Source organism: Rhineura floridana, chromosome 14 (assembly GCF_030035675.1).
Source record: "Rhineura floridana isolate rRhiFlo1 chromosome 14, rRhiFlo1.hap2, whole genome shotgun sequence".
Lineage (NCBI taxonomy): Eukaryota > Metazoa > Chordata > Lepidosauria > Squamata > Rhineuridae > Rhineura > Rhineura floridana.
The window spans coordinates 27,788,977-27,810,743 of NC_084493.1; the positions used below are offsets into that span (position 1 = coordinate 27,788,977).

Consider the following 21,767-nt stretch of genomic DNA (forward strand, 5'->3'; position numbering starts at 1 on the left):
CACTTTCCTTCTTGTCCTCTCTTTGGAGGAAGTGGATTTGTGGCACAAGAAGACCTCCCCATCTACTAAAATTGTGCAACCTGAATTTGTCAATATGTGATTGAATCCACCCCAAAATAGCAACTGTTTGGAAGCGCCCTGCCACTTCCTGCTTTTGAAGTGGATTTGTGGAGCCTACTTATTTGTAAAATTGTTTAAATGCTATGTACCCGGAATAAAGGATGTTGTCACTTTGTTAAGAGCAGACATGACACAGTGGGCAGCCTCATGCTCACAATACTTCAGCTGCAGTTATGGAGGGAAAGTCTCCTGCTAAGTTGCCACTGCTCAGTTCCTATGTAAAAGATTTATCAAGACATACTTTGTGCTCTGATCTTCTGTAGAAATTGAAAGTGTTGGGAACTCTCACATCCAACTGGCAATAATGCTGAAGGATGAACTGAAGGGCCTGGAAGAATTCAGAGAAAGACAGAAGGAACAAAGGAAAAAGGTGAGGTGGAAAATAAATGGTCACACCAGAATTGTCTACCCAACCAGATGGCAAAGGCATGTTGTGGCAGTAAAGATGTCTATACATTATAGATTATAATATCTTATTATATGATATTATTTGACAACAATGATGTTTATATCATGATCATTATTATTCATAATAATATTTAATTATATTATTAACACTGTGGAAGATGGTGATGATACTTATGATCACCTTATTAAAGAAGTCTTAGTTGAATCATATGCACTTCAGTTGATTAAATCTGCATAAATCTTCATATGAGAAAAACACAATGGTTCTAAAGAGGAAAAAAAGTATTTTCTTTGTTTTTAGATGATACACCCATGCGTTGCAGGTAGGCATTATCTTAAAAGCAGCATTCCCCTCCTCTCTTCTTTCCAGAATGGTTGATCTCAAAAAACAGAAGCTAGAAACAATTGTGGAACAAGGCAGCCCCTATTAGCAGACTGCTTGATCCCCGCTCCACCTCGCAAGGTTGGTGCCAGGCCCAGCTAGGTAGACTGACCTTGGTTTTTCCCAAGCAAAAGAGATAGGCTCACACTGTTGGCCCTTTGTCATTGCCTCAGCCAGCATGTCCAGTGGTCAGGGATGCTGGAAGTTGTAGTCCAACAAGATCTGGAAGGCCACAAGTTCCCCATTCCTGCCCTAAGGCTTAGCCTGCTTGGGATCCTGTGGACCCGGAATGATAGTGGCAAAGGAAATGAGGTGCTGGACACTGGCTGCTGGAAGCCCTAGTCTGAGTCACCTTAAAGAATCTCAAGTCTGCTTGTGAAATGGGAAAAGCTCTCTTTCCCCCCTCTGGCTACTCTATGTTTTCACTGCCATCTCAATTAACTTTCAAATACATGCAAGACTTAAGGGGACAGATGCAAAATTAAAAGAGGCAAATGCACCAGAAATCTCATTTGTTTCTCTTACTCACCTGTTTTCATACATTTCTATGTATTATTTAAAAAGCTAAACTAGCCCAGGCAATGTAAATATAATTATAATAAAACAACTGTGTAGGACCTGATCCAGCTTAATCCCAGTAAAAGCAGCTTGCTCTATTGCTTTTAAGTGGATTGAGGGCAGCCAAATGACACATGAAAGGCATGATTCTTCTTCTCCATATTTTCTTTCAAATGAAAAGCAGCTGCAGAGGAGGCTGTAATGAGAAAAGAAGGTGGCAGAGCTGTATTACCCTTCTACCTTCCTGTTTTTATTTGTTTTGCTTTTGCTGCTTATAATCCTTCTGAGCTTCTTTTCTCATCAAGAGGAAATAGATACAGAGTCCTCCCCGTGTCTTTCACTCCTGCAGGTGGAAAAGCAGGGGATTGGGGCTGGGTGGGGCAATTTTAAGGAAATGGCGGGAAGGGGAAAGGGTTAAGCAACCACCTCTCCCCAACAGTCCTCCTCTTCCAGTTCTAGCTTTCCTCAGCTATTTTTCATTTTAAAAGAAAAACGTAGGGGGGGGGGAAATCACGGAACTGCCTGTCTTGAGTACTTTGGTCTTCTGTCAAAGCTAACTTAAGTTGGATTTTCAGGAACGTCTTTTCAAGTAGTTCTGTCAATTCTCCATTTTGTGAATTGTGAACCATATCCCTCCAGGCCATAGAATGGAGTATGACATAACTTAATGTCCGACACTTAGCAATAACATCCCTGGCCACCAACAGAAGTAAGGATGTAAATGGTTCTCTGAATTATTGATATTTTGGAGACATTAGTATACTGGATGTGAAAGACAAGCCAACTATATTCTACCAACTTTTTCAGAGGGGTCAAAAGCACCCCTGGATTTAATTACCCTTTGGATGAGAGCACACTGGGAACACTGCAATAAGTGTCCTATTTACAAATATACATTTGCAACTTAAGTAGAAGCACACACTTTTAAAGCACATTCCTGCCTCCTGAGGATTCTGGGAATTGTAGTTTACCCCACACAGAACTACAATTCCTAGTAATCTTAACAAACTGCAGTCTTCAGGATTCTTGGGCAGGGAAGGGAATATGCTTTAAATGTATTGTATAGAGGCAATCCTATGAACCAGCAAATCTGCTGTATGATATCAACTCCCCAAGGACAGAGAAAGCAGCTTCATCTTTTTTGCTTGTTTGGTTGCAGGGGGGTGTTGCCTACTTTTTTGTCTGTTTTTTGTTTTGGGGTATGTGTCTTTTGTGTGTTTGAGGTGTGGTTCTCAGATTTACCAGCTTTTCTTCTGGGAAATGGGTAGTTTGTGGTGCTCACGATGAAGGATTTTCTTTGTCTGAGTCCCAGGAGAGCTGCTGCCAGTCAGAGTAGATAATATTGGGCTAGATAGCCTGATTTGATCTAAGGCAGCTTTGTATGCACTCACTTTCTGTCCCCAGACTGAAAATTACCAACTGTAGCTTTTATGTAATTAATCTGCCAGCTGTTTGTCACTAGATCATACCCATTACACACCTATACTGTGGGGACTGCCCACAGCCACAAAAGGGGCACTGACATTCTTTTGTCACCTCCTGGGCTTGAATAAGGTGACACATTAATGCTGCAGTTATCAAATTTTTATTCCCATGAGCCACTAGAAAATTGTTGGAGTCTTGGCAACTCCGCATTATGAAAATCATGGGCTCTAGGCTAGGTTGCTAACAAGGGCTCCTTCAACCTGCAAATTTTAGGGGGAAACTAGTAGGCTACACCAGTGCCATAATATGAAAATCGCATGCCTGAGGCCAAGGCTTTGTGAGCCTGTTTGTTCCCCGGGAAGAGGGATTGACCACTCCGACAATTGTAGCTCTGAAGAGGAATAGGGGTCTCCTCACAACTCTTAACACCTTTTACAAAGTGCAGTTCCCAGGATTCTTTGTGAGAAGCCATGCTTGTTTAAAGTGGTGTAATAGTCCTTTAAATGCAGATGGGGCCTAAGTCAATTAAAGATGCATTTAGATGTTCAAAAAAGAAAAGAAATCTGTCAGATTTTTGTTTTAAGCACCAGCTACACTTTTCCCAGTGCGATATCTGAAGTATTCATTGCACTCAGTTCTCGCTTGTGGGTTTTCCAGAGGCATCTGGTTGGTCGTTGTGAGAGCAGAAAGCTAAAGTAGATGTAGGCTTTTGAGTTGTATCCAATGCTAGTCCTACTCAGAGTAGATCCATTTAAATAAACGGACACACAACTAACGTAGGTCCATTCATTTCAATAGTTCTACTCAGAGTAGGACTCATTTGGCTACAACCCTTTGGTCTGACCCTGTGGAATTTTATGTTCTCACCTCCTCTGTAGGGAAAGCCAAACTGCACAAGACATTAAACATGTCATTTGGAGTAAATATTTTTTTAAAATAGCAGTTGATGGGGGTGGCTCACTGAGGATTGGGACTACGGCATGCAGTGAGGCAAGTTTTACCAGTTTGTTGTTCAAGTTATCAGTACAATTGAAGACTTATTTACATGAAAGTATGGGTAAGATGTGAATTGAGGTGACTGGATAGGCATACCCAGACCCTTGGAACTTCTACAGAGTCCCTCCTCTCTGAGGGAGGCTTGGAGGGCGGTGACAAGGAGAGGGGCTTGTCAGTTGTGGCTCTCTGTTTGTGGAATGGTCTCCTTAGCAAGGACTACCTGGCACCTTCATTGACATCTGTTGGGTGCCAGGTAAAGACTTCTCTTTCCCCCAGGCCTTTGATAGACTGAGATGATGTTATTTTGTTATTAGCGTGCTGCCAAGCTTCCTACAGCTGTTATGGGGTTGGCTGTTCTGTTTTATGGTATTATGTATTTATATTTTTAACGTGTTGTAAGTAGCTTGAAGACCTTTAGGTAACAAGCAACTAACAAGTCTGATGATGATGATGAGTAATGTAACCTTGTGTGTTGAGGGCAAAACAATATTCCCTCCAAGATCCTGCAGATCCGGGGTGCTAGAAGGAGTAGGAGGCTCAGAAAGAGCCCTTTTCTGTCCCATCCGAGCCAGGATCAGCTGAGCTCTCAGAGGTTGTTGGTTTTCTGCCCTATGACCAAATCTTGTTGCATCAGTTTCTTTAATTGTTTCTAGCCAATGACCAATAGTTATCCTTGAAAGTGTGGTATTCTCTGAAATGCTTGAAGAGCTGAGCTACTAGATCTTCCTCTAGGACAGAGATAGCCCTCCAGTTGTTCTTGGGCTACAGTTCCCATCATCCAGGGATGAGCAAGACATTTGATTCAGTTCGCTTTTCAAGCCAAATCTATCAAATTTGCACTTACTGAAGCACAGCCATCCTTCAAAATTTGCACTTATCCGAATTGTGCGATGCAGTTCTCCAACCAAGCATGTTTACAAAAATGCATAGATAGGGAAAAGTGTGCACAAAATGAGAAATGGAGAGAACCAAACCTGACATATTTTCCCATCCCTACCATCATCCCTGAGCATTGGCCATGGATGCTGGGTGTGATGGCAGCTGGAGTTGGGGGAGCCACTGTCTACCACCAGGCTCTAGAAGGACCAAATAAGGGGGGGAAGGTGAGGGATGACGACAGCTGTACATTTTCTGTGTTTCCTGCAGTATGACAGCACAATGGACCGAGTACACAAGAACAAGCTCACAATGTACAAGAAGACCATGGAGGTAAGTAATGAGTTTAAAGAACGCATATACATTTCACTGCAATTGCTTATGGTGGGCGACCAGGTGGGTGGTGGGTGGGACTTTTTCAGCCTGAAAGACACATTTTCATGTAGGTAAACCTTCTAGTGGTAGTGGTGGTGGGACTAGTGCCAAAAGTGGGTGGGACCAGAGCCAAAACTGGACTGTGCCAATGCCACCCCCCACATCTGCACACTCCCACTCAGATACTTGGGACCAATATTATATCACCAAGGTCCTAATTCAGTCTGTCTCCCATTTTTTTAAAGGCCAATTATGTGAGTTTTAAGTTGATTGATCTATTAATAATAAAATATATTAATAAATATATTAATAAAAAACAGCTCAAAGGGGGAAAAAAGCAAAGGATTGTATCCAGCTAAGTCCTGCTCAGAATATTGCCTTTGAAATGAATGGACCTAAATTAATTGTGCCCATTAATTTCAGTGGGTCCACTCTGAGTACCACTTAGTTGACTACAATAAACCATACTTTACTTTGAGGCGATACACATATGCGCCATAGCAGGCAGAGTCTTACCCTCTCTTAACCTGTGCAAGAGAGTGGTTTTGCTCTTGTCCTGTTTATGGGATTCCTGTGGCCACCTGGTTGGCCACTACAGAAAAGAGAAGGATGCTAGACTAGACAGGCCTTTGGTATGACCTAGTAGGGCTCTTCTTAGATTCTCAAGGATTCTTCTAAGATGACGCTTGTCACCCGGGCTTTCTATAAGATGTCAGGCTCGAGTTGCCCTGTTCTTGGACTATCTACTCAACAATCCATTAACAGGCAAAACAAACAGTACCTCCACTGTTGGAGGCAGTATGCTCCTGCTTAACAGCTGCTGGGAGAGGAGAGAATGCTGCCTGTGGGGTATCCTGCAGGCATCTGTTTGGCCACTGTGAGGACGCTGGTCTAGATGGGCCCCATTTGGCCTGATCCAGCAGGACTCGTCTTATGTTCTTATGTAACATGAACAATTTGTATAGTGTGAATATGAAGCTCACTGGGTGGCCTTGCACCATTCACTGTCTCTTAGCCTAACCTGCCTCACAGGGTTGTTGTGAGGATAAAATTGGAAGGCTTCCTCCCATCCACCTCAGGGAAGCAGCTTAGCTTAGCTTAGCTGAGGAGCCACAGGGCAGGGCTCATAATGGCACACCCAATTTCTTCTCCAACATCTTGCTGCCACTCCTCACCCAGAGCATCTGCTGCCTCAGAAAGGTGTCTCAATGGCAGGGCTGGAGCCCTGGGAGGAGTTGAGGGGAGAACGCCTGGGAGGCCGTTTGCTCTAGGGCAATTTTTCCCAACCTTTGGGTCCTCAGATGTTGCTGGACTACAGTTTCCATAATTCCTGATTGTTGGCCATGCTGGCTGGGCTGATGGGAGCTGGGATCCAGCAATATCTGGGGACCCAAAGGTTGGGAAAGGCTGCTCTAGGCCAAGCCTTGCTTTTGAGAGGTCTCTGGCAAAATACAGGTTACCAATCTGGTTAGAACCCCAGAAGGAAGATGCATTGCCTTTGCTCTTCTGGTAAATCAGGGACGGGGAACCTTAGGCCTAGGGGCCCAATGTGGCCCTTGGAACTTTCTCCAGGCCACGCTTCTCTCACTGGCCCTGCTGCTGCACACCCTGAGTGCTTTTGCCTGGCTGGAACTTGGCCTTGAGCTCTGATAATGACTCTTGCTTGCCGGGATAGAAGATAAGAGAGGAGTGTGGGAGTGTAGAAAGCAGCTAAGTGTACGATGGTACCATTTACATTCATTGCTGTGCCTAATTTTGCCTCTGGCCTCATCACCATTGGGATGTGTGTGGTCCCTGGAAGGTTGCCCAGAAGGGAATGAAGCCCTTGGGCTGAAAAAGGTTCCCACCTCTGTGATAAATATACAGATGTAGAAGGGCCTTTGCCTTCAGCTTTTGAGAGTGTCCTGCTCTAATGCAGCCAACTCCCTCTCCCTCTCTATCTCTGTATTTGTATCTCTGCATCCAGTCAAAGAAGTCTTATGAGCAGAAGTGCAAAGATGCCGATGAGGCAGAACAGGCCTTTGAGAGGATAAGTGCCGTGGGCAACCCGAAGCAAACAGAAAAGGTATCCTAAATTCTCAATGGGATTTGAAGGGAAAACTTGGAAGCTAGGCCTACGGTGAAGAGTAGGCATGGGGGAGAAATTAAATTCAGTTTGCCCTTTAAGGCAAACCTACTCAATTCACACTTGCCAAAACAATATGCAAACTGAAACATAGCTATCCTTTGAATTCGCACTTCTATGAATTTTGCAATATAGTTCTCTAGCCAAATAGTGGGCAGGGGGAAAAAGGCATCTATTAAGATAAAGTGTACTTAAAAAGGCATATATGAGTGAAAATAATGTATAAAAATGGGAAGAACGGCAGGATGTATATTAGGGGACATTGTCAGGCAAAATTGTGTATAAACATGTGTATACAATAGGAGAAATTCACAATGAAATGCTGGTGAATTTTCATGACTAAAAATATTGGCAAACCTATGTGACAATGTGGAGAACTGAATTTAAGGTTGGAAAAATGAGCAACTTGAGAAAATGAAATTGACAGATTTGTGCATCCCTATGAAACTCAGCTGATGGAATATTCTACATGATGAAATATTCCTACATATTGTAAAACTTGCATGTCAGGTTAGAGCCTTTCTCCCTAACTAGGAACATGGGAGAAATTTGCTTTGGTCCACATCATATTGCAAACTTCCTGACTCACACTTTCCTAACCAATGTGTAAAAGGAAACATAGATAACCTTCAAAATTTGCACTTCTCCGTATTTTGTGATGCAGTTCCTCAGCCAAAAAAAATGTGTGTGAAAATGTATAAGGGAGTTGTGTGCATAAAGATGCACATATTTGTGAAAATAACATAGAACAGTGCATTATATTAGGGGAAATTGCTTGCAAACCTGTGTATATTCAGATAAATACATGCTAAAATGCTGACAAATTTTCATGAGGACTTTTTAAAAAAATCACAAACTGATGAAGAAATGTGACATTTCATGTAATAAAATTGAAAAAATTAAGACATTGTGAATATGAAAAAATGGTAATATATTTAAACATAGTATGTTTAGTAATGTATAAATTTTTAAATGAAGTCACAACCCTTATTTCATACACTGTCAATAGCTCTATACTAAATCTTATGAAACTATAAGAAAAATAAATTAATACTAGGAGTGTGCAGTGGATTCCGAAGCATTTTTAATCTTAAACCAGAACAGGACAGTTCAGAAGCATTTTGGGCTTATCTGGGGTGAAGTGGGATCAGTCTGAGGCACCCCAGACTGAAGCGGGAGCTCTGAACCAGGGCTGTGGAGTCGGAAGCAATTTTGGGTGGAGTCGGAGTAGGACAGTAGAAAAATAGACGAGTCGGGGTCGAAGGTTTGGCGTACCGACTCCACAGCCCTGGTTCAGAGCTTGGGATTGAGAAGGCTTGGACAGGGTACCCCATATTTACAAAATTAGCACCCCCTTTCTTCAATTACAGTGTTCTCTTTTTATATTTCAGAGCCAGACCAAAGCAAAGCAATGCAAAGAGGCAGCAAATGAAGCAGGTACCATTTTAAATGTCAATGAAACTAAGGTTCTGCAGGAGAGATCCATATTCTGGGTTGTCTTCATAGAATCCCAGAAGATCAGATTGGGAAGGGGCCTGTAAAGCCATTGAGTCTTCAACTAAGTACTACTCAGTGAAGACCCGCTGAAACAAATCAACCTCAGTTAATCATGTCTATTAACCAATGGGTCTACTCTGTGTAGGAATAGCATTGAATACCACTCTCTATGTTTGTTGATTTACTACATTTATATCCTACCTTTCTTCCATCCATCATGGAACTCACGAGGGATTCATAGGTAGTTTCCTATCCAAGCACTGACCAGACCCAGACCTGCTTAGGTCTGAATTGCTTAGCTTTGGTAAGATGACTCTTTTGGGTGCCTTCAACATATCCCTGGGGCCTATTCCAAAGGGCTAAGAGGTTGTGCTACAACCTTCACAACAAAAAACAGGGTTTGAGGAGGTAAGTTGAAGGGAGAGAGATAGATGGGATCATCTTGGTTTGCCAGGAGAGGCAGTGCCAGGCTGAAGGGGCATCAAGGGGAAAGGACAGAGTCATTTGAGAGAGCATGAGTGTTGTTTGGAAGGTGGAGGATGGTGAAACTGGAGGAATTAAGGCAAATGCCACCAATCTTTTTGAGCCAGTGGGTACATTTGGAACTTTGAGAAAGTGTCTTGAGCGCCATTCACAGAATGGCTGCTGTGAGGGTGTGGAATAACACAGAATGGCTGCCACAGTTAAAAGAGCTGAAAAAGAGATAAGACCACAAAACAGTGCAGGCATGCCTTCCATTAGACACTGCCATGCTCAGTCACAGAGAAAAGCTATGTGCATCTCTGCTGTGTTCAAGAACAGAAAGGAAAATGAATGTCCAATCCTGGCATCTAATGAAACGTAGGCATGTTCAGTGTGGGAGAGAATGAACATGTGCAAACAGGAACTGAGCAGGAAAAGCAGAGTCTCTTGTGCGTGGTGGATTTTTGAAGGGATGTTAACTGAGACCTTTTGCAGGTACCATAGGAGGTACTGATGGGCACACTGGTGCCTATGGATGGCACCACATTGGCGACCCACAAATAAAGGCCATGGGGGCTGGTAAGGCTGTTGGGGCTTTGTAGGGGGCAGGTACAAGTCTTGGCAACCCAATCCTCCAGGAGGGTGTTCCTGTTCCTTTTAGCCTATGATATTTTGTCACAGAGCTGCATGACAGAATATTCCTGATCACAAGATGTGTAACAGACTTGTGCTTCATTGGTGAAAGTCTCCCAATTGTGCCTTTACTTATACAGAAAGGGTGTACAAACAGAACATAGAAATGCTGGATCAGGCCAGGACTACCTGGGAGCAGGAACATATTGGCACTTGTGAGGTAAGAGGCTTGCATTTGGCAAGCACTGTGCTTTTTTATTCATTAAAAACAAAACAAAACACCACCCAGCTTTATTTTCCAAGGAAACTCAAGGCAGCTAGCAGGTTAACTAACATTCCAAACTTAACCCCAATATAATAAGATACATATTAACAAGCCAAGCAATCATTAAGACAAACACAGCACAAACCAGCACAAAAGTTATTGGTTCAGCCGAAAGCCTTATTAAAAGCCAGATCTTCACAGGTGCCTGAAAAAGTTTCACGGGCTCATCCAAGGAATTTGTTTTTGAACTCCAGAACTGAATTCACCGTTCTTTCATCCAAAAAGAGCCCACTCCTGGTCCCCCCCCCAGTTTTATTAATTACAGTAGCCTAATTTGTTTATTATTTTTTTTAAATTTGTATGCTGCTTTTCCATATAAATATGCTCAAAGCATTTCACAACAGAACAAAACTGCAAGTTGTTACATCAATAACAATCAAATACTAAATAATTTCAGAACATAACAATCCAACAAATAACTCAACTTGATTACGTGACTGTTATAACATTTAAAGTCATCATAAAAACCAATGAACCAATTAAAACATATCAATTAATGACAGATATAATAAACATACATATTTGTATAAAAATACAAGAGGCAATCTCATTTTTAAAAAAGTTGGTTTCTTGCCTTTGTAGACAAGGGAAAAAGACAGAAAATGTAACAATAGTGCTCCTTTCCATTGTCTTTCAGTCCTGCCTCACTGGATTGCAACAGTTAGGCAACTGGAGTCAGAAATCCTTGCTGACTTATTGCAAATGACCTAGTGGACCCTGCTAGATCCCAGTAGATCCTGATTTACCTTTTGCCTACCTCTGTCTTACAGTATAGTATATATGTTGGGTTTTAATAATCAAATGAAGTTTAAAATTTGAATTAAATATTGATCCTGAAATCAACATTTAGATTATGATGGGAAACTGTTCTTTTGTAGTTGATGCTAAAGGCTATTCTTTCTTTGCTGTTTCTCATGGGTCAGGGGTGCTGCTAGGTACTTAAAGGACTGGAGGCATTGCCCCATGATGCAAATTTGCATAACATTTGCATATGAGAGCCAGTATGATGTAGTGGTCAGAGTGTTGGACTAGGACCTGGTAGACCAGGGTTCAAATCCCCCCTCATCCATGGAGTTTACTGAGTGACCTTGGGGCCAATTGCTGTCTCAGCAGAACCTACATCACAAGGTTGTTGTGAGGATAAAATGGTGGGAGGAGAACTGTGTACATTGCCTGAACTCTGTGGAGAAAAGGCAGGATATTATTATTATTGTTTATTAAATTTTATATCCCACCCTTCCCCAAAAGGAACTGAGGATATAAATGTAGTACATTATAAATTAATAAATACATAAAAATGCTAATTTATATGCATGGATGTCTCTGGGAGATTAAGGTGGCTGGGATTTCACTAGCACACCCAACTGCCCTGGAAGAAAATTCACCTGCAGAGCGTTAGTTATGAGCAATGCTCTGTGACTGAATATAAGCCCCAGCTTACCTGGTCCATTGACATCTGTGCATGTCCACACATGGGACTTTTGCATGAGATGTTGGCAATGTGGAACAATGGGCAAGCAACAAAGTAGCTATCAACAGTGACTAGCCACAATGGCTATGTTCTACCTCCACTCTCCGAAGCAGTATGGTCCTGACGGCCACTTGCTGGGAATCACAAGTGGGGAGAGTTGCTATTGTGTTCAACTCCTGCTTTTGGACTTCATTGGGGCATCTGGTTGGCCACGGTGAGAACAGTATGCTGGACTAGATGGGCCACTGGCCTGATTCAGCAGACAGGCTCTTCTTATCTTCCAAATATGATTGGCTCCATATTTTGAAGGGCCCTTGGTTGGGCTAGGCTTTCAATGGGTCCCCCTCTCTCCGTGAGTTTACCTCCTCACTGCAACCAAGCCAGAGGGCTGTTATCAGTGGGCCCCTTGCCGAGGTGTGGTCACTCAGCAGATGCCCAACCATGCTGACCCTTGACGCTGGCTCTGATGGGGAACACCACTAAGCATAGGAACATAGGGAGCGACCTTATAGTGAGTCAAACCATTGGTCCATCCAGCTCAGCATTATCTACAATGACTTGGCAGCGGCTCTCCAAGATTTCAGTCATGACATCTTTCCCAGTCCTACCTGGAGATGCTGGGAATTGAACCTGGGACCTTCTGTGTGCAAAACCAATGCTCTGCCACTGAGCTATGGCCCTCCTCCTCAAACTGAACCCTCCCTTGTTTTTCACGGATATAGGCTTTTCAGCTCCAGGAATACGACCGGATCACCATCCTCCGGAATTCCCTGTGGGTCCATTGTAATCAGCTCTCCATGCAGTGTGTGAAGGATGATGAGGTAAGGGATATACCACTAGTTTCATGACATTGAAGGGAAAGAGACCCCCAGAATTTGGTAAGGGAACCAAGTGTTTCCTGGTAACCATGATAGTAAATGTGGTTGGAATTGCTGAGGAAGAGTGCAATGTTTAAACCTAACTTTTGTTTATTTCTAAAGCTTCTAGAGCTACTAGGCAACCATGCAAAAGTTAAAAATGAAACAGGCCCTGTCCCCAGGCTTGATCTCAGAAAACCCTTTTCAAGGAAGGAACTAAAATGACTGTCATGAAAAAAGCAAACATTAGCATTTAGTAAAATGTGCTGATCACAAGCAAAAACAATTCTTCCCTTTCTCGGTTTCGAAGCTGTATGAAGAGGTTCGACTGAGCCTGGAGAACTGCAACGTAGACTCGGATATGGATTACTTTGTTCAGAATAAAATGACCGGGTTGGAGCCGCCAGGTAACCATGCACAGAGGACTTTCTGGCCTTTTTTATCTCTAATTTTCACCTCTGGACTCCAAAATGAGGTGCAGAAATAAGGATGAAACCCTTGAAATAAAATAATGGAGTTGGAAGGCTCCTCAAAAGTCATTAGTCCAACCCTCTGCTGATGCAGGAAATGTGCTGCTACAACACACAGGGGGTGGCTGTCCAGCCTCTGCTTAACAGTCTCTAATAAAAGAGCATCAATTACCTTCTGAAGTAGTCTGTTTCACTGTCAAATGGCTTGCACCACCAAGACATACTTCCTATTGGTTAGCCAAAAGTCCTTTTTCTTGAAAATTGAACCCATTGGTTTGGATCTTACCTTCTGGAGCAGGAATAGGGAACCTTAGGCCCAGGGCCCAATCATGGTCCTCCAGGCATCTCTATGTGGTCCTTGGGACTTTCCTAGTCCACACCCACTCCCCAACCACATCCCCTCTCCCTAGGCCATGCTTTGTATTCAGACCTCACTGGCTGTGCTTTGCATTCTCCTTGAGAGTTTTTGCCTGCCTGGAATGTGTCATAGAGCTCTCATAATGCCCTTTGCTTGCCTAGACGGAGAGATTGTAAAAAAGGAGAAGCCGAGAGAACCTAAAACTGGCAGATTTGTCCACTCCTGTGGGCCAGGGGTCATAGATGTTTTGGATCTTCTCCGCGAGCAGAGAGAGGCCCACCTTCAGAGATTGAGGTCTGACCCCACAAAGCCCCTCCCCATGGCTACAGAAATCTCTTTCCCAAAAGGAGTTGTGTCGGTGTAGATTAGGAGAAGGCATAGCTTTCCCCCTTTGCCAAAACGGGGGCAAAACATATACCAGCTGTGGAGCTGGTGTGTGTATTCCCCCTCCCATGGGAAGCAATGGCTTATCGTTAAGAGGGAGAGGGAGCCTGGAAAAGTAAAGAGGGGAAATGCTGTTCTTTCCTCCCTTCTGCTGTTTGTCCTGCAGGGCTTCGGAAGATGCAGATCCTCTGCCTCCTGTTCCACTTCCAACCTACCATCAGTAGGATTGCTCTGCCCGACCATTAAAATCAGGCTGCAGCTTTTAAAACATTGTGGTTTTAAATGTGTGATTCAGAGGCCTTAAAAATAACCATGGGTGGTGTGTGAAGTCCAGATGGAGAACGTTGCAAAGGTACTGAGTTGTTTTTCATGTCTTCCACCTGTTCCCCCGATGCAGCTGCAATTGGCTACGAGAACTATTATGAAAGAGCAGTCGTGGCGAAAACCTGCAGCAGTCCGGTCCAAACATGCGGGATGATGAAAAGGTAAAGCACACTGACTTTGGCAGCTTGGGGGGGTGGATGTCGGGAGTGGTTCAAGTGTATCTGGGAGTGCTTTTCTCGACACAGGCGTGGAGCCAGTTTTTTGGGGGGGGCGGGGGTCCTTGCACAATCACCAGGTTCCCCTCCCTGAGTTGGTACACCTCTGTGCTATCTTGCTTAGGGATGTAAGGCATTGTTTTCCTTTCTGCCCTGTATTTGTCAGATGGAGCACTGTTTCTGTTCTTCTGCAGTTTGTCTTTTGCCCATAACTACATTATATGTCTTGCTGTGGGCTGTGGCAAAATTATGTAACTTACATAATTTACACAATCGATTACATCAATGGCATTGTCATTACCTTATTCTACCCCATTCGTTGCAATGCATGGAGCGGGGGAAGTAATCAATTATGTATCATTTGTGGACTGAAAGCAACAGCAGCAAATACCAATTGTATTCGCAGGATTGATTTCCGTTCCAGACGTGGGACGAATAAGCAAACATCTGCAGTTTCCACTCCCGTTTCTCTTTTGATTAGAATTCTCCAACATCCCTAATCTTGATGGCTGGCCAGTCGCTTGTCTTCTGCCTCTGGGCCCAATTCACAGTGCTGCTCAGAAGGGAAGGGCAAAGCTGCTTCTTGCTTTCGTCACTGCTTGCATAGATGGGGAGAGCTGGTGTACAGGCAGCAAGGGCGATGGCAAAAGGAAGTTCTTCACATAGCACATAGTTAGCCTGTGGAATTCCCTTCTGCAAGATGCAGGGACAACCACCAGCTTAGATGATAATGATTTACATTTCCTTTCCTTCATCCCACACTTCCTTCAAGGTGGCATACATGGTTTCCCTCTCCACCTCTTTTCCTCACAACAACACTGTGAAGGAGGTTAGGCTGAGACACAGAGACTGGGCAAGGTCACCCATCAATCTTCATGGCCGAGTAGGGATTTGAACCCAGGTCTCTCAGATTCTAGTCCAACACTCTAACCACTACACCACACAGCTCTAAAAGGCACTTTAGACATGTTTCATAGAGAATGGTTCTGCCAATGGATACTAGCTTGGATGGCTATGTAGAGCCCCCATGTTCAGGGGCAGTGTACTTCTGAATGGCACTTACTGGGGCAGCAGGACAGCACTGTTGCCACCTTGTCCTGGTTGTGGGCTTCCCAGTGGCATCTGGCAGACCACTGTAGGAACAGGATGCTGGATGACAGGCCTTGGGTTTGATCTATCAGGGCCCTTTTTGTGTTCATGAGAGGAGCAGGGCCAGGAGGCTATGGGGGTCAGCAGTGGGCCTCCTGATAAGGTGTTGGCCGTTGGTGCTGGCTATGAATGTCATAGAAATAACAGATAAAAAGGAAAAAAAATAAAGTCTGTGTGGGAGGGTGAAACACTAGACAAGAGAGTAATACTGAATGTTTGGCTGGTGTTTGGAGATCAAACATGCTCTGCAACTCATCCTGGCTTCTTGTGGCTCCATAGATTCTCTGGATTGCTCCACGGAAACAATCGAAACACCACAGACAGTATTATTCCTACAGCACCCCCAGCTGGTATGTGTTTTTGATTTCTAAAAAGCAACCACATTTGTTTAAATGCCATTGGGACCATCTCAAGATTAAACATAAATCAGCCTCATGTAACTCTGAGCATCATTGTGTTCGTTTGTTTAAAGGGCTGAATCCTGATAAGGCAGGGTTGCTGTGGGTGGGCAGATCCCATGTCTGGGGATTAGGTGGCTGAATCTGTGCTGGGAAGGGTTGCGCCCCCCCCCCCCAGAAACAGGTTTGTAATTTGAGAATACTCCTAGATTCCAACATGTCACTAGTGTCCCAAGTGGCTTCTGTGACTAGCTTAGGTTGGTTTGCTGTTCCTGGACCTGGATAGACTGGCTTCTGCTGGACCTTCCATATGGACTAGTGCAATGCACTCTATGTGTGGATGTCCTTGAAGGTCTGGACGCTGTAGCTAATACAGAATGTGGCGCGTGGGGCAGGCCAATGGGACCACGTCACTGGTCTTGAAAGTGCTGCAGTGGCTACCAGTGAGCTACTGGGCTCAACTCAAGGTGATAGTAACTACTGTACAAATCCCGACATGGCTTGGGAGCCCAGTAATTCTTAAGAGTACCTCCCACAAATGCCAAACATCTTGGGGCTTATAGCCGGCAAGGGAGGCACCGTTGGCACAGGGTTGTATTAGGGTCTTCTCAGCAGTGGCTCCTCATTTATGGAATGCCCTTTCTGGTGAGATACATCTGCCTCGCTTGTCATTAACATGCAGAAGGAATTTAAAAACATTTCTGTTCACACCAGGCATTTGATGGATGAAATATAACTGCTCCTGGAAGCCATGAAATTATTAGCTGTGGGGGTATTTGATTTCCCCCCCTGCTGCTTCAGTGTTTGCTGCTCTAGGCTCCTTTGGGAAGCAGAACAGGAATGAAATCTAATAAATAAACTATAATAAATTTTAGAGAACTAATTTGATTCATTGTTAGTATCTTGTTCAGTACTTTGATGGTATAATTTTATGTTTTAATTATTTTATTGTACACTGCTATATTTTCTTCACGAGTTGGAGGTTTATAAATACTTTTATGAATAAAGAGACCCCCCTGTGACGGTCCTTCCCTGGCTCTCCCTGTCAGGTTACTACCTGCTCGTGGCTACTGCCTGTCACTAGGCACCACCAGGGACTCCACCAGTCCGGACCGTCCTTTTTTATGGTTTCTCTCTCCGCTCTAGCATAGACCTCACCAGATCCCCCTGCTAGGCAGCACCATGTCGAGAGGCAGAACTGGGGTCCCGAGGGGCTCGGGGAGTTGACAGAAGGGGATTCAGATGGATGGCAGAGGGAAGGGGGAGGAACTTCCCCCCTTTGGAGTGAAGACGAAACAGAGGAAATGCCAGTGATAGGGTCGCCTAGCAACAGGGAGCCTGAGAGCTCTGGAGTTTCAGAATCCTCCCTGGATATTCCCACGCCCCCCCTTCTCAGCAGCTCAGAGCAAGAGGGAGGGCTGATCACAGCAGAAAAGCGGAGAGACAGTTTACCATCAGCCCCTCCCCTATCCCCCATAATGGAATCAGAAACTTCAGAAGAGGAGGGGGTGATGCTTCCCCCCTCACCGCGCACATGCAGACAGCTGAAAAGACAGGAGAGAAGGGGGGGAAGACGGGCAGTACCTGAGGGGCAGTTAAGGAGGAGCGAAAGGTTGCGCGCCCGTTTGGCCCCTTCTTAAAGAACAGGCGGGAAGCAGTCCCTTGCTCTGTCAACTTTCTCCCAATGCCGCAGGACCTGTAACCCTGTATTGATCCATGAGAAGACGCAGTCTTTGTTTGGACATTACCCTAATAAAACACGAATTACTTACAACCTCTGGTCTGGTTCCTGAGTCTCATCCTGGGCCTGACACACCACCAGTCACGTTCTATAACCAGTATCCCCAGAGACTCTGCCTGAGTCTCTCTCAATCAGGTTACCTCTGTGACTGCGTGCTCAAGCTGTCCCACTCCCTTTGTATCAATGCAGATACATATATTTCTGGTTTGCTCTGAACACTTGTGGTGTTATTCTTCCCTTCACCGCTGCCACCATTTGTTACCCTTCAGCCTCGGTATTTACCTTACCCTCCCTTCTGGTCTGTGAAACCCCAGCCAAGGATCAGGCCTTTGGTAAACCAAATATATTTATTAAATAACAAAGATAACAAAGATTACTTTATAAAGACACTTAAGCATATGGTTACATCTATTCCTGAGGTACTGGTCTTAGTATTAATCCGAACTCCACACCCTCCTCTCATAAACCCACCAAACAACCCTCTAACGTCCACACTCCACCTCACATCCACCCAGATTTACCTGACATCCTTCCATTTATACTCTTCAGCCATCCAAACACTCAGCCAATCATCCAGCATTCTACTGCCCATTCACTCCCCCCTCCTCTTTCATTCCACTTACCATGTATCTCCTATACAAACAGCACTTACCATATATACACTAATAGAGGAACATCACACACCCCAGTTAAAAAATTATCTCTAAATCTTTGATCTTTCTAAGCAACAGTACTTGAAAATAATTTGAGGCCCAAATATTTTCCCTTTGATATAAAGGCATCATGGCATTAATAAGCTAGAAAGACTGATCCACCAAGCATGTATTTCATTGTGCAACCGTGCCTGTGTGCATAAAGATCGTTTTGCATTTCTGAGCACTCCTGTAGGATCCTGTGCCTCTCAAAGCAGTTAACCTTTTTTTTTCCTAGTAGAAAAACCAGATGGCGTTTACGCAGCAATCCATGTGGCCCAAGATGATGATGATGTTGCCACATCCCAGGACTACAGAGTGCTCTACGATTACACAGCACAGGTAAATATCAAAGCCTACTATATGGACTGCCTTCAAGTCGATTCCAACTTACGGCAACCCTATGAATAGGGTTTTCATGGTAAGCAGTATTCAGAGGGGGTTTACCATTGCCTTCCTCCGAGGCTGAGAGGCAGTGACTGGCCCAAGGTCACCCAGTGAGCTTCATGGCTGTGTGGGGATTTGAACCTTGGTCTCCCAGGTCATAGTCCAACACCTTAACCACTTGCTTATACCAAAATAACATTATCAATCTGAACACGTGGGCTGTTTTAAATCCTGGGCGGTAAACCTGACTTCAGTTTTTAGAAATTGCCTTTTAAGCTAAAAGTGGCTGAAGCTACGCACAGCAGAAGTGTTAGCATGGGGCTAGTTCATAAAACAGTGATAAAATCCCTAACTAAAAAGCCACAAGACAAATGTAAGGAACGCAGCCATTCTAATTAACAATAAAAAAAGGTTCCCTATTCCTGTAGTAGGATCTCATTCCTGTTGATGTGATCTGGCTAAGTCTGGGCAGTTCCACTTCTAATACAGGCAAGGGAAGCACATGACTGGATACTCCTCCATGCTAAACACAACAGAAGATTTCCTCTAGCTAGGGAAGTAGGAAGTCAAGTAGAGGGATTTAGCCTCGCCTTTTCTCCTAGGATGGTGATGTGAAAACTTGCGACCTTCCAGCTCTTGCTGGAACAGAATCACTGAATTTTTTCTTTGTTTGTTCTCTTTTTCCAGAATGAGGACGAACTGGATATTCAAGCAGGTGATGTTATAACCATTGTTGAAGTGGGCAATGATGGCTGGTGGACTGCAGAACAGAATGGAAAGCAAGGGTTTGTGCCTGGGTCCTACCTGGAGAAACTTTGATGAGAACACCACCCTGGAACATTTTGATTTTTCCTTCTCCCTCCTCTAGAAATGTCTAAACGAAATTAACATTTTCACTCCCTGTAAAACCTATTAAAATGAAGGCCTATGGTAGACCACTTAACTTTAGCACAGACTGCTGCCCAGTGTCAATTTTGTAAAAACAAAACAACATAGCACAATCACCAAATAAATCTTTGTCAGGGATGGGAAATGTGTGGCCCTCCTGATGCTGCTGGACTGCAACTGCCACTGCCCCTGACTGTTGGCCAGGCTGGAGTCAACAACAGCTGAAGAGGCCACAGGTTAGTCACCTGTAAGTTCTAAAAGTATGGTCCCACAACAGATGCACAGTTGACCTACAGACAAAACCTCAAAGTTGCACCGAGTCAGTTTCTAGAAGGGATTACTTGTAAAATTGCCTTAGCTGCCCCATACAGAACGCTTTTCACAGTCCACGAAGAACCTTCTGTCCCCACATTGGACTTTAATAAGTCATTTCAACACCACCTTTGGAGGTTTGCCCTGTCCCAATTCCTTCCTTCTCCTATCTTATGGATGGAATCTTAGCATTTAGATCAAACTAGTCCTTTCCTGGCTCTGCAGTTATCTATTGGTGATGAAAGAGGGGGACCTGTCATTGGAGCTGCAGCTAGAGACCATTCAAATTCTCAGCTGTTGGGAATCAAAAGTTGCTTTGGAAGGGAATGAAATACAATTGCAGTTCCAAAAGGATTCCAACAGTGTCTTCTGCCCCAACCACAGTTCCGGGTTCCAGCAGCTGGGAATTTGAATGCAAATGCCAAGCAGTAAGTGAAAGGCCCAAGAAACACTCATGAGATCTGTTTCAAGGATCCCTTTCACAACACTAAATCAGACAGTATTTCATTACAAAGGGCTCCATCAGATCCATTTCATACGGACTCATCCCATAATGCTTTGCTTTGAACTCACTGGTACCTGTTAAAAGGGATGGTTACAAATATTAATGACATTTAATCATTTGATAATCAGAATGCGCAAACCTGTTTAAGAACTGGCCATCTTTGTGAACTATGACAGAGACAGACTAATCCTCCTCACATACCCACCTCCATATGGAAGCCAAGCTGAAATGCAAGGAGGCAATTATATAGGATATATCCCACCTAACACAAAGTTAAGGGATTTGAGACTCAGCAAGTACCTTTGAGTATCCTGAGCCATCCACACCAAGCTGAGCTAGCATTTGTTGCCCAGTTGCACTGCATGTGGAACCTTTTATGAGGCACACATCCACAAGCCACATGTGGTGTCATCCCAAAGTTCTCTGGGGCCACAGTCTGCTTGCTTCCAGAGGGAGGGAGGAACGTTTCGTGTGCTTTTGGATTGATACGAAAAGTATTAACAAGAAGCAGTGCCTTTTTTATAAAAAGGAAGGCAGACAGGGATGGTCTTAAGTATTAGATAGAAAGTGAAGCAAATATAGAAATTTTATATATGATTTAAACATACATTTCTTGAATTTTCCTAATTTCAGTGATGGAAGTCGTTACGAGTAAAACATTAAAAACTCATCTGAGATGTATTTTTAAAAAATGTAGTCTTGAGTATTTAACTGCAGCCAGATAATTTAACAGCACATCCAAAAGATTAAACAATAAAGAGATTGCTATGAGGAGAATGGTTTAATTTGCTGCAAAGTTCTCTTAGCTTATACTACCATTTTTAGAAATGCAGGATTTGGCCAAATCACTGTTCCTGGCCCAAGACCACCTAATACCATTATGGTTCCCTAATTTCTCAATGCTAAATCATTCCCCCGCAATGTCTGTTTCATACAAGCCATGTATCACATATCTTTAAGGTACAGTTGTCTATCAGAAGATAACTACAGGATGCCAAGTGAGCAAAGCACAGGAACAAAAATGAAGCTACTTACAGGCATCAAGGGATTGCTTCCCCCTCCCGCCTGCTTGTAACATCTTTAAATTAATACTGAAGTGCCAAAACTGTATATGGGGACGCAGTTAAAACAGCTATGTCCCAGGGCTGCAACCACAACAAACCCTTGACCAGAGAACACAGTCTTGTGGCACCTTCAACACTAGACAAGTTTACTATGGCATTTGAGGGAAGTAGACTCATGACATAAGCTTTTGTGCCATATAGACCACTTCATCATATGCAAGATGCCCTAATAAATTTGGCTCCGTTTTCATTGCAACAGACTACACAGCTACCCCCCTGAAAATCTTAACCAGAGGACTAGACCAACATTCCTATATTATCCTGTTTCCCACATTCCTCATGCATATCATTTTGTAACCACTGGCAAGAC

General features: G+C 43.8%; 1 protein-coding gene across 4 annotated transcripts in view; it reads left to right on the top strand.

The window, feature by feature from the left end:
• RCN2 (reticulocalbin 2) overlaps positions 1 to 19,576 on the top strand; it is a 130,817-nt gene extending 111,241 nt beyond the window's left edge. For 3 of the 4 annotated variants that reach the window (XM_061595780.1, XM_061595782.1, XM_061595783.1), the window contains 11 exons: positions 384 to 490; positions 5,036 to 5,098; positions 7,107 to 7,205; positions 8,657 to 8,702; positions 9,998 to 10,077; positions 12,376 to 12,474; positions 12,821 to 12,917; positions 14,120 to 14,207; positions 15,690 to 15,760; positions 18,480 to 18,583; positions 19,316 to 19,576. In XM_061595780.1, the coding sequence (XP_061451764.1) occupies positions 384 to 490; positions 5,036 to 5,098; positions 7,107 to 7,205; positions 8,657 to 8,702; positions 9,998 to 10,077; positions 12,376 to 12,474; positions 12,821 to 12,917; positions 14,120 to 14,207; positions 15,690 to 15,760; positions 18,480 to 18,583; positions 19,316 to 19,447 (986 nt within the window). In that variant the 3' untranslated portion in view covers positions 19,448 to 19,576. The remainder of the gene's footprint in view (positions 1 to 383; positions 491 to 5,035; positions 5,099 to 7,106; positions 7,206 to 8,656; positions 8,703 to 9,997; positions 10,078 to 12,375; positions 12,475 to 12,820; positions 12,918 to 14,119; positions 14,208 to 15,689; positions 15,761 to 18,479; positions 18,584 to 19,315) is intronic. The other variant, XM_061595781.1, reaches the window with a different exon arrangement.
• The last annotated feature ends 2,191 nt before the right edge of the window (positions 19,577 to 21,767 follow it).